This window comes from Sapajus apella, unplaced genomic scaffold (assembly GCF_009761245.1).
Source record: "Sapajus apella isolate SASKATOON/1434 unplaced genomic scaffold, GSC_monkey_1.0 scaffold43, whole genome shotgun sequence".
Taxonomy (NCBI): domain Eukaryota; kingdom Metazoa; phylum Chordata; class Mammalia; order Primates; family Cebidae; genus Sapajus; species Sapajus apella.
The window spans coordinates 6,238,309-6,250,341 of NW_022436983.1; the positions used below are offsets into that span (position 1 = coordinate 6,238,309).

At 48.2% G+C, this 12,033-nt stretch overlaps 1 protein-coding gene and 1 long non-coding RNA gene across 2 annotated transcripts in view; one reads left to right on the top strand and one right to left on the bottom strand.

The window, feature by feature from the left end:
- Positions 1–5,198, top strand: part of MIIP (migration and invasion inhibitory protein) — an 11,088-nt gene extending 5,890 nt beyond the window's left edge. The window contains 7 exon segments of the mRNA XM_032300434.1: positions 1,920–2,028; positions 2,119–2,183; positions 2,649–2,778; positions 2,916–3,012; positions 4,421–4,555; positions 4,873–4,890; positions 4,893–5,198. Of these exon segments, the coding sequence (XP_032156325.1) occupies positions 1,920–2,028; positions 2,119–2,183; positions 2,649–2,778; positions 2,916–3,012; positions 4,421–4,555; positions 4,873–4,890; positions 4,893–4,961 (623 nt within the window). The 3' untranslated portion in view covers positions 4,962–5,198.
- A 4,902-nt stretch (positions 5,199–10,100) lies between these two features.
- Positions 10,101–12,027, bottom strand: LOC116566306. The gene is made up of 2 exons (XR_004275829.1): positions 11,191–12,027; positions 10,101–10,393 (listed from the first exon to the last, which is right to left on the bottom strand). It is a non-coding gene; the product is annotated as an uncharacterized LOC116566306 (long non-coding RNA).
- Between the last annotated feature and the right edge of the window lie 6 nt (positions 12,028–12,033).

Sequence of the window (12,033 nt, forward strand, 5' to 3'; positions counted from 1 at the left end):
CCTGGGTTCAAGCAATTCTCCTGCCTCAGCCTCCCAAGTAGCTGGGACTACAGGCACTCACCACCATGCCCAGCTAATTTTTGTATTTTTAGTAGAGACGGGGTTTCACCATGTTGACCAGGATGGTCTTGATCTCTTGACCTTGTGATCCACCCGCCTCGGCCTCCCAAAGTGCTGGGATTATAGGCGTGAGCCACCGCATCTGGCCTAATTTTTGTATTTTTAAGTAGAGATGGAGTTTCACCATGTTGGTCAGGCTGGTCTCGAACCCCTGACCTTGTGATCCACCCACCTCAACCTCCCAAAGTGCTGGGATTACAGGCGTGAATTCCCTTCCTTTGTAAGGCTGAGTGATAATCCGTTGTGTGTAGATACCACATGTTGTTTATCTGTTCATCCATGGATGGACACTTGGGTGGTTTCCATCTCTTGGCTGTTGTGAATGATGCTGCCGGGGATTCAGGTGTGCACTATTATTTTTGACATAGGAGCCAGAAGGAATTTTTAAACATGGGATTCAGATCGTGGTCACCCCTGCTCAAACCTTGCCATGGGCTTTTCCCAGCACTTATTGTAAAATCCAGAATCCCTATCTAGACTTACGAGGCATGATCTGGCCTCTGCTGGTCCCATGATGTAACCTCCTGTCTTTCTTTCTTCCAGCCTCGTGGCCTCTTTTTTTTTTTTTTTTTTTTGAGATAGAGTCTTGCTCTGTTGCCCAGACTCAAGTCCAGTGGTGTGATCTCTGCTCACTGCACCTTCTGCTTCCTTCGTTCAAGCGATTCTCTTTCCTCAGCCTCCCAAGTAGCTGGGATTACAGGCGTGCACCACCACGCTTGGCTAATTTTTGTATTTTTAGTAGAGACGGGTTTCACCAGGTTTGCCAGGCTAGTGTTGAACTCCTGACCTCAGGTGATCCACCAGCCTCAACCTCCCAAAGTGCTGGATTAATATGCCTCGGGTATATAAGGCCACAGGCATGGCAGGAGCAGAAAGGAGGCCATGCCAGGCATGGTGGCTCACACCTGTAATCCCAGCACTTTGGGAGGCCAAGATGGGCGAATCACTTGAGGTCAGGAGTTGGAGACCAGACTGGCCATCATGGTGAAACCCTGTCTCTACTAAAAATACAGAAAATAACTGGGTGTGGTGGTGGGCACCTATAATTCCAGCCTACTCAGGAGGCTGAGGCAGGAGAATCATTTTAACCCAGGAAACAGAGGTTGCAGTGAGCAGAGATCACGCCACTGCACTCCAGCCTGGGCAACAAAGCAAGATTCCGTCTCAAAAAGTAAAGACAGGTGCACCGTGGAGTTGCTGGGAGCAAGTGGTGGCAGGGACACAGGCCCTGCCCTTGAGGACTTCTTGAACTCTCAGCTCACTGCCCTCCTTCCTGGTTCTGGGAAAATGGGGGCGCCTGTCCCGATGCCTGCTCTTGGTCCATGTGCTCTGCTCCCCCGCCTTTCCCGAGGTGAGCATCCAGGCTGCCATCTGGGCCCTGGCCCTGCTCTGGTGTGCTCCACCTCTCTGCTCCTGGCTCCTCCAGGGTTTGCTTCCTGTGATCCTCTCTCTCTCTGTCCAGCATCCTCATCCTGCCCCTCCCCACGAACCTGAACATGCAGGAGTATTCTGGGAACTGGCTGTGTCTCATGCTCACTGCACCAGGCACCGCTCCCAGCTGTGCTCCCCGTTCCTCCCGCTGACTCCTCTGCCCTTCACAATAAGCTTGTTAGGTAGGCACCACCATGGCTCCCATTCACAGATGGGAAGGCTGAGGCCCAGTGAGAGAATCTTACCAAAGGCTCACATGCAGTCAGGGTAAAGCCGCAGTCTGTTATTTCTCATCCGATGCCACATTTCTACCTTTAGCCCACATTTGCTTCCAGTGACTGCCTGTTTTCTCAATAACAAAACTCCAGGGTCTCTGGACACCCGCTCTTCCATCTTAAGCCAGCCTGAGGACTTCTTCTCGAAGCTGCAGGAGTTTCGGGAAACCAACAAGGAGGAGTGTATCTGCAGCCACCCTGAGTGAGCAGGGCTGGGCAAGGGTGGGCGAGGGTGAGCGAGGGTGGCAGAGCGGATCCATCCCCCGGCCTGCTCATCCCCTCGCCCTCTCAGACCCCAGTTCCTAGGCCTGCATGAGAGCAGCGGCAGCCGCAGCAGTGTGGAGGAAGACCATGAATGTGAGTGCAGGCCCTCGGGCAGTAGCCCAGCCTCCCGCTGCCCTGGCCTCCCCTGCCCCAGAGCAGGGGAGTTGGTTTGGGGCCTGGGGAGGCCCCTGAGGTGTTGAGACTCAGGGAAGGAGGCCTCTGGTCTGGACAGGTTGGCCAAGCCCTGGTAGGGGTGGGGTGAGCTAAGGCCTGGGCTCCAAATTAGGGGCTGCCCTGTGCGGCCCCATCCCACCCTCCCCAGCAGCCCCCGAGCTGGCAAGACTCCATCCTAGCTCCTGAGAGCCCCGGGAGGATGTCCCTTCCCTCCCCTTAGGGCATGGCCCCAGGCTCTGGGAGGAAAGGGGTTAGGAGGAAATGGCCTGACTTGCTTCCCAGAGGGATTGGCCCCTGTGTGGTTGGTGGCTGCTGGGGGCAGCACGGGGCCTGGGGACCTGGGTTCCTGACTCGGGGAGCTGCGGCTTCTCATGGGCCTCACAGGTGTGTACTGTTACCGTGTCAACCGGCGCCTGTTCCCGGTGCCTGTGGATCCCGGCACCCCCTGCCGCCTCTGCAGGATACCTCGGGACCAGCGGGACTCTGGGACCCTGGCGCAGCCGGCGCAAGTCAGGTGAGTGGCCAGAGCATTAGGAAACCTGGAGGGCAGAGCCTGAACCACTGGTTTTGAGAGGAGTAAAGATGGGCCTGGGTGTGACCTCCCAACCACCGGTAGGCTCCTCAGGGGTCCCCCACTGCACCCCCATGCAGGGTAAGCATCCCCATGTCGATCCTGGACCCCCCGCACCGGTACCGCATCCACCGGCGGAAGAGCTTTGATGCCTCGGACACACTGGCCCTGCCCCGGGTGAGCAGCCACGTGGGGCTGGATGGCAATGAGGGCAGGGCTGGTCCAGACTGGCCCAGGTCCCCAGGGAGGGTCACAGAGCAAGGCTGGGCTCAGCAAGGGTGAGCAGCCAAGTTTCTGCATCACAGGCTGGGCCTCTTCCATCACTCACACCTGTTCCCTGAGGGAGGTAGGACACCCACTCCATGTACCCGGGGCTTCCAGGGTGATCTGGCTGCAGGCTGGCATGACATGAATGGGCCTGTTTATTGGGCTCTTGTGTGCTGCAGGCACAGTTCTTAGGGGGCTTATCTCATGGAGCCCCCACAGCAGCCAGGAGTGCAGGCACTGCCTGCCTTACCCCCACCCTTGCAGGTGGGGAGACCAAAGCAGAGGGGGAGGTGCCTTGGTGGAAGAGGTAGGATTCGAACCTAGGTCTCTGTGCTTCTGTAGTGCCTCCTGTACAGATGTTTTTTTCTAGGCCGGGCGAGGTGGCTCATACCCAGCACTTTGGGAGGCTGAGGCAGGTAGATCACTGGAGGTCAGGAGTTCAAGACCAGCCTGGCCAACATGGTGAAATCCTGTCTAATAAAAATACAAAAATTAGCCAGGTGTAGTGGTGCATGCCTGTAGTCCCAGCTACTTGGGAGGCTAAGGTGGGAGGATCAACTCTCCTCCACCCCACTCCTAAATTGAGGTTGGGACAGCCAGGGTCAGAGAAGAAGGATGCAGAGGAAAGTCAGTTTGCTGGTCCCTAAGATGGACGTAACTGCACCATCCTCAGAGATGCTGGCTGCAAGGTGGGGCTGTTGAGTGAAGTAATCCATTTGGGCGCTTAGAGGAAAGCCCACAGCAGGAAGCGCCCTGTGAATGTCACTGTCACTGTCCTGTCCTCCCATTTCAGCTCTCGGGGCTCCAGGGATGGCTGGATCCGCAGGGATAAGAAAGGGGAGGACTGGGCCAGGTACAGTGGCTCACGCCTGTAATCCCACCACTTTGGGAGGCTGAGGCGGGAAGATCACAAGGTCAGGAGATCGAGACCATCCTGGCTAACATAGTGAAACCCTGTCTTTACTAAAAATACAAAAATATTATCTGGCCTTGGTGGCATGTGCCTGTAGTCCCAGCTATTTGGGAGGCTGAGGTAGGAGAATCGCTTGAACCAGGGAGGCAGAGGTTGCAGTGAGCCAAGATCATATCACCACACTCCAGCCTGGGCGACAGAGTGAGACTTGTCTCAAAAAAAAAAAAAAAAGTTGGCGGGGGGAGGCATGGGGTAATCTTGTGGACAGACACAGGCCCTGATGTGGTGAGCCCTCCTTCCTAATGGGAGGGCACAGTCCCTCCTTGATGGGGGTGTGTCCAGTCGGGATGGGGGTGGGGGGAGCCTGCCCCAGGCCAGGCACCTTTAACCCCTTGCTTTCCACAGCACTGCCTGCTGGGCTGGGACATTCTCCCTCCAAAGTCCGAGAAAAGCTCAGCCCCCAAGAACCTGGACCTCTGGTCGTCTGTCTCCACTGAGGCCCAGCACCAGAAGCTGTCAGGCACCAGCCCTTTTCGCCTGGTATGATCCAGATCGCATCCTAGCCTGGGGTACCCCCCAGAGGGACAGAGACCTTGGAGCAGGCCTGGGGACTGCAGAGCCCCTTGGTGGGTAAGGTTGGGGTGGGAGGATGGAACCTGGGATTGTTTCTCTGCAGGGGCCCAGCCCCTCAGCCCTGACTCTGGCCATCCCTTGGAACTCCTCTACTCCCTGTTGCCTGCCCTGCTCCACCCAGGAAGGCCACCCTGACTGCAAGATCCAGGAGGGAATGGGGCTGGAACTGGGGATGGCCTGTCCCTTTCAAGTGGCCCCCTGAGACTTCCCCATCCCCCATCCAGGCCTTGCCAATGCAGGTGCCGCCCCCCCCACCCCGATCTGGTCAGTGGTCCAGGTCTCTCGGCCCCACGCCCCATGGCAGAAGCCCTAAGGACTGACCCCTGGAGGAGGACAGCATTCCCACCATCTCCAGCCTGTCCCCTGTGGGAGACATACCCAGGAGATGGAAGCTCCTGTCCACCAGCTCAGACCCCGCTGTCCTAGGTTGGGCTGGTCGGTTGGCTCAGGCTTGTCTGCTGCCTGGGGTCCAGAGAGGGAGGACCCTGAGGTGGAGGGTGAGGGAATTTTGTAGAAGTTTGTAAATAAAGCTCAGTGCTCTGCAGCTCAAGTCCTCCGTGTGCTGGATCTGTCCTGCTAACGCCCTTGGGTCCCAGAAGGCACTCTGGCCTCTCAGCCTGCCCTCCTGGCACTTGTGGGAGGAAGAAATTTTGACCACTGGGGCTGGGCAGTGTGCGTCTGTCACCATAAAGGTGGCTCCTTCTGCAGATCCCCAGCTCTGGGTAATGGCCTCCACCAGATGGTCCCCAAGACAGGCTCAAGGTTACTAAAAAGTCATTTCAGCGAGGGCCTCCGCTGAAGCTGTGGGTCATGTTCAGTGACTGAGCTCTCCTTCCTGGTCCCAGAACCGGGATCCACTGATAGAGGGGCTCTCTAGAAGTCCCTGAGGTCGTGTGGCTCCTCCACTCCCATCTCTAGTTCAGCCCTGGGAGCCATGGGGCATTCAGGGGCATTCAGAATCCCAGCAGGGACAGATGAGGAAACTGAGGGCTGGACAGTGATTCGGAGGCAAGGTCAGCAGACAGCCCAGATGTCCAGTCCAGGATGAGTAGGCAGTGCCCTGTCTTTCACTGACCTCTTGTATGTGCTGGTTGCATAATATGAAATTCCTGTTTTTATAAATGGAAAAATGTGGAAATGAGGCATGAGCTTTCTCTAAGGTTTCTCGGCTTAGAGATGGAACTGGGCTATGCTGCCCTGGGGCTTTTTCCTAGAGTTTATGAAGCTATAAAAACCTTTCCCTCTCTCTGGAGAAACAAAGTCTCTAGGAGTCCCTACTTTCAGTTCTTTTGGGTGTATACCCAGCAGTGGAATTGCAGGATCAGAAGGTAATTTTATGGTATTTTATGTTTGAGACAGGATCTCACTTTGTCACCCAGGCTGGAGTGCAGTGGCACCATCTTGGCTCAGTGCAGTGGCACCATCTTGGCTCACTGCAGCCTTGACCTCTTAAGCTCATGTGATTCTCTTGCCTCAGCCCCCCAGATAGCTGGGACTAGAGGTACGTGCCTCCATGCCTGGCTAATTTTTTTTGTATTTTTTGTGTAGAAGGGGTTTCACTGTGTTGCCCAGGCTGGTGTGGAACTCCTGAGCTCAAGCAATCCACCCGTCTTAGCCTCCTAAAGTGCTGGGATGACAGGTGTGACCTACCACCCCGGCCAATAATTCTATTTTTAATTTCTTGAGGAGTTGCTATATTGTTTTACTTTCCTACCAGGGATGCACGGGGGTTCCAGTTTTTCCTCATCCTCAACAACATTTGCGATTTTCTGGGTTTTCCATAGTAGCCATCCTTTTTTTTTTTTTTTTTTTAAAGGACGGGGTTTCACCATGTTGGTCAGGCTGGTCTTGAACTCCCGACCTCAGGTGATCCACCCACCTTGGCCTCCAAAGTGCTTGGATTACAGGCGTGAGCCCCCATGCCCAGCCATAGTAGCTATCCTAATGGATGTGAAGTGTATCTCATTGTGTTTTTTATTTACATTTTCCTAAGGATTAGTGAAGTCGAGTGTCTTTTTTTTTTTTTTTTAGAGACAAAATTTTGCTCTTGTTGCACAGGCTGGAAACAATGGCACGATCTCGGCTCACTGCAACCGCTACCTCTGGGTTCAAGCGATTCTCCTGCCTCAGCCTCCCGAGTAGCTGAGATTACAGGCATGCATCACCATGCCCAGCTAATTTTGTATATTTTAGTAGAGATGGGGTTTCTCCATGTTGGTCAGGCTGGTCATGAACTCCCAATTTCAGGGGATCCTCCCACCTTGGCATACGAAAGTGCTGGGATTACAGGTGTGAGCCACCATGACCTGCCTAAGTAGAGCATCTTATTATTTATTTATTTATTTATTTTTAATTTTTTATTATTACTTTTTTTTGAGACAGAGTTTTGCTCTTGTTGCCCAGGCTGGAGTACAATGGCTTGATGTCAGCCCACCGCAACCTCTGCCTTCTAGGTTCAAGTAATTCTCCTGCCTCAGCCTCCCAAGTAGCTGAGATCACAGGCATGTGCCACCATGCCCAGCTAACTTTTTGTATTTTTAGTAGAGATGGGGTTTCTCCATGTTGGTCAGGCTGGTCTCGAACTGACCTCATGATCCACCCACCTTGGCCTCCCAGAGTGCTGGGATTACAGGCATGAGCCACTGCGCCCAGCCTAATTATTTTTAAAAATTATACTTTAAGTTCTGGGGTACATGTGCAGAATGTGCAGGTTCGTTACACAGATATACATGTGCTGTGGTGGCTTGCTGCATCCATCACCCTGTCATCTACATTAGGTATTTCTCCTAATGCTATTCCTCCCCTATCCCCCCACCCCCTGCTATCCCTCCCCTAGCCCCCCGGCCCCCGACAGGCTCTGGTGTGTGATGTTCCCCTCCCTGTGTCTGATGTCCCCCTCCCTGTGTCTGATGTTCCCCTCCCTGTGTCCGTGTGTTTTTTAATGTGCTTATTGGTTATTCGTTATATTTTTAAAAATTATTAATAGTCTTTTATTAAACTTTTAAGTTCAGTAGTACATCTTTATTTATTTTTAATAGAGACAGGGTCTTGCTATGTTGTCCAGGCTTCGGGCTGTTCCCACCTGAGCCTCCCAAAACGTTGGGATTACAGGCGCAAGCCACTGTACCTGGCCTGTTTGTGTACCTTCTGTGGAGAAGTCAAGTTCTCTGTCCCATATTTTAGTTGGTTCTGCTTTGTTGTTGTTCCATGTATAATTTTAAGTCAGAGAACCTGTAGGAGTCAGTGGTTTCTTTAGAAATTCTTTAGCCAGAGGGAGAAGAAAATCCAGAAGCCTATTCTGTCAAACAAAAGTTACAAACTTAGACCGGGTTCGGTGGCTCACATCTGTAATCCCAGCACTTTGGGAGGCTGAGGCGGAGGATCACTTGAGGTCAGGAGTTCTTGACCAGCCTGGCCAACATGGCAAAACCTTGTCTCTACTAAAAATACAAAAAGCTGGGCATGGTGATGCCTGCCTGTAATCCCAGCTACTCAGGAGGCTGAGGCAGGAGAATGGCTTGAACCCGGGAGGCGGGGGTTGCAGCGAGCTGGGATTGTGCCACTGCCCTCTGGTCTGGGCAACAGAGCGAGACTCCATCACAAAAAAAAAAAAAAATTAAAAAAAGTTAGGTGCTCTGGCTCACACCTGTAATCTCAGCACTTTGGGAGGCTGGGGTGGGTGGATCATTTGAGGTCAGGAGTTTGAGACCAGCCTGACCAACATGGAGAAACTCTGTCTCTACTAAAAATACAAAATTAGCCAGGTGTGGTGGTGCATGCCTGTAATCCCAGCTACTTGGGAGGCTGAGGCAGGAGCATCACTGGAACCCAGGAGGTGGAGATTGCAGCAAGCTGAGATCGCACCATTGCACTGCAGCCTGGGTGACAAGAGTGAAACTGTTTAAAAAAAAAAAATAATTATTATTTTAAAAAAGCTTTTCTTAGAGCTCAATAATAAAAAGACAACTCAATTATAATATGGGAAAGGATCTGAAAAGAAAATATACAAACAGACAATAAGCATATGAAAATATGCTCAACATCATTAGACATGAGAGAAATACAAAACCACAATGAAGGACCACTTCATACCCACTTGGATGGCTATAATGGGTAAAAACAAAACAAAACAGATAATAACAGTGTTGGTGAAGATGTGGAGAAACTGCAATCCTCATACACCAGGAATGAAAGTATTAACATGGTGCAGCTGGTTTAAAAAACAGTCTGGCAATTTCTCAAAATTAAACACAGACATAATATATGATCCAATAATTTCACTCCTAGGTATACACTCAAGAGAAATAAAAGCATATGGCCACACAAAAACTTATACACAAATGTTCATAGCAGCATTATTCATATTAGCCCAAAAATGGAAATAACTAAAATATTCATCAACAGAGAAGTGAATAAATAAAATGTTGTGTATTCATATAATAGTATTTGACAATAAAAAGGAATGAATGAACCTTGAAAACATAATGTTAACTGAAAAAAGCCAGTTTCCAAAGAATAGATGGTATGATTTTCTTGATATGAATTATCCAGAATAGGTAAATCCATAGAGACACAAAATACATTAGTAGTGCCAGGGGCTGGAGGGAAGAGCAAATGGGATTTCTTTTTTGGGTAGTTAAAGATGTTCTAGATAGATAATGGTGATAGTGGCATAGCTGAATATACTAAAACCACTGAATTTTATCATTTAAAAGGGTAAATTGTATGATATGTAAATTATAGTTCAATAAAGCAGTTCAAAATGGAAAAGAAACCAATGTTATCTATAACCTTCCTACCTTCCTGCTAAATCAGACACTTTAGTTTGAATCTATAGTAATTTTTTCCTGCCTCTCTACCCTCCAACCTCCTGTTTTATAAAATCAGAATTTCAGCTTCAAATTATTATTACTATTTTAAAATGTTTTATCCTCCTAAATGGCACTCCTTTCTCTCTACCCATGAATTGAACTTTTTGTTTCCATCTCCAAAATGCATCTCTTTTCTCAGGTCTCAGTTTGAAGGGCCCTGTATACAGTAAGTTCTCACTTAATGTAATAGGTTCTTAGAAACTGCAACTTCAAGAGAAACTACATGTAATGAAACCAATTTTACCACTGGCTAATTGATATAAACAAGAGTTAAGTTCCTACAACATATTTCTGGTCAAGAAAACATCACTAAACTTCTAAGTAAAGACCCAAAACACTGCTATTAAACACTGCAATAAATGTGAGCTATACACATACATTTAAGAAAGATTAATAAAATTAATTATTTGCCCAACTCTTGGTGAATCAGTGAGTAAGGGCGATCATAGTGATGGTGGGATAAATCAAGAAATGAATGCTTGCCATGTTGTTAAGAAACACCTATCGTTACATAGTCCAAAACTCAACCATCACAAATATGGCAGCTCTCTGAGAACTTTCCTACAGCACTGCTTACTTTTTTGTCATGTCAGAGTCTTGTCTACTTTACACATTTTTATTTTACAATAGTTTGTATTCATCCCTCCAATTGTTCATTTTCTAACCTGCTTATTCCAGTTCAGGGTTGTGGTTGGCCAGAGTCCATTCTGGCAGCTCAGGGCTCAAGGCAGGAGCCCACTCCGGACAGGACGCCTTTCCCATCGTAGAGCAGAACATTGACATTCACACCCACACAAACTCCAACTGGGACCATGCAGACACACCAATGAACTTCAAGTGCACAGCTTTGGGATGTGGGAAGAAACCAGAATACCTGGAGAAAACCCACAAAGACACGGAGAGAGCATGCAAACTCCACACAGCAGTGGCCCCAGCAGGGAATCAATTTTTTTCTAATCAATGTTATAATGAACATTATTTGAGGACCTGCTGTTTGTCATTTCCTAGGTTTGGAATCCTCCCCCAGTTGGCTAGGTTTTACTTCTTTTCACCTTTTTAGGAAAGTCCTCCCTGACTCCCTCTCCTCCAGGCCAGAGGTGGTGTACCCTCTTTGTGTTCCCCTGTACCCCGGGCTCACTCCTACATAATATCCGTTTCTCATTTGTCTCTCACACTAAACGTAAGATTACTGAAGGCAGGTACTTTATCCTTTAGTTATAAGCACCTTGCCCTGTGCCTAGGTGCTTAATAGACTGAGAAAGTCTGTCTATACCTCATGATAACCTACTAACTTTGACAGTAACGTATTTTGCCTCTCAGATAGAATTTGTGTGCGGGGGCGGGGGGGCGGTGTATGGGCACCGGACACCACTGTGGTTCACTTTTATGAACCAGTAGAACACATTTTGAGATATTTCCAGGATTTGCCATCATCCCGAATGAAGCTCTTGGATTTAGGATTAGGTATTGACGCAAATGTAAAACTTGAATCCAAGAGTCTAGCATTTTCTGAGTTAGTAGTTAGTTCTGATTATCAAAATCTTTTGTGTTTTATAAAAGAAGGCACTTGAAAATAACATATGAGACATATTCTATAAAGTTCCACTAGGATTTTAAAATCTAGTTTAAGTTTTTGTATTTTTTATATTTAAAATTAAAAAAATTAAATACCCTTTTTTCATTTTCTCATTTGATAAATAAACTTTTCTCTTCAGAATTGTATATATGGTAGGCTTCTGCCCCAGTGTGGCCATCTGTGTGCTGAGTACTTCGGAATTCTGTAAAAACAAAATATAATTTCATTTTTTACTCTTTTCATAGCTATTCTGATATTACAGCATGTATATTGAATTTGTTATTTTAGTTAAGACATCGTTTACATTTGTAAATTTACCACATGCTCAAGATTCAGCTTTGTTCTTTCTACCTTATAGCTTCCTTCCCATGCGAATTTTGTGAATTATAAATAAGTCATAATACAGTTTCCAACTCATCAAAAACTCTACACATAATCAGAATCCTGAATGAACTGAAACTATGGGGATGATTAAATAAATAATGCTAGTTTTAATCTCAATGAAATACATAGTAGAGTTTCTAAAACTAATCTGTTAGAATTCTTACTACATGAGTTTACCTTCAAAATGACATACTCTTTCAAGGCAGGTTTCAAATGATATCTGGGGGACTTTTAAGAAAAATGCTCTTAGGAATCAGATGGATCTGAAAAGCTCCCCTATGAAATTTCTAGAATTAAAAAACCAGATGATGAGGGCTAGTCTAGAATTCCATAGCTTCTTTCTGTCCTAATCCTCTAATACTGACTTTGTTTAATTTTCTAAAAACATGGCATCCATCCACAAAGGAACCTTAAAGGTTGTTATCATGAGTGTCAGAAGGGGCAGCTATGGGGACTATGGAATTATCTGATAGTAGAACCTATTTTGAGAAGTAGGAATAATGGTCAGGGAAGGCCTTTATGAAGAATATTCATTTGATAATTTTTTTTTTTTT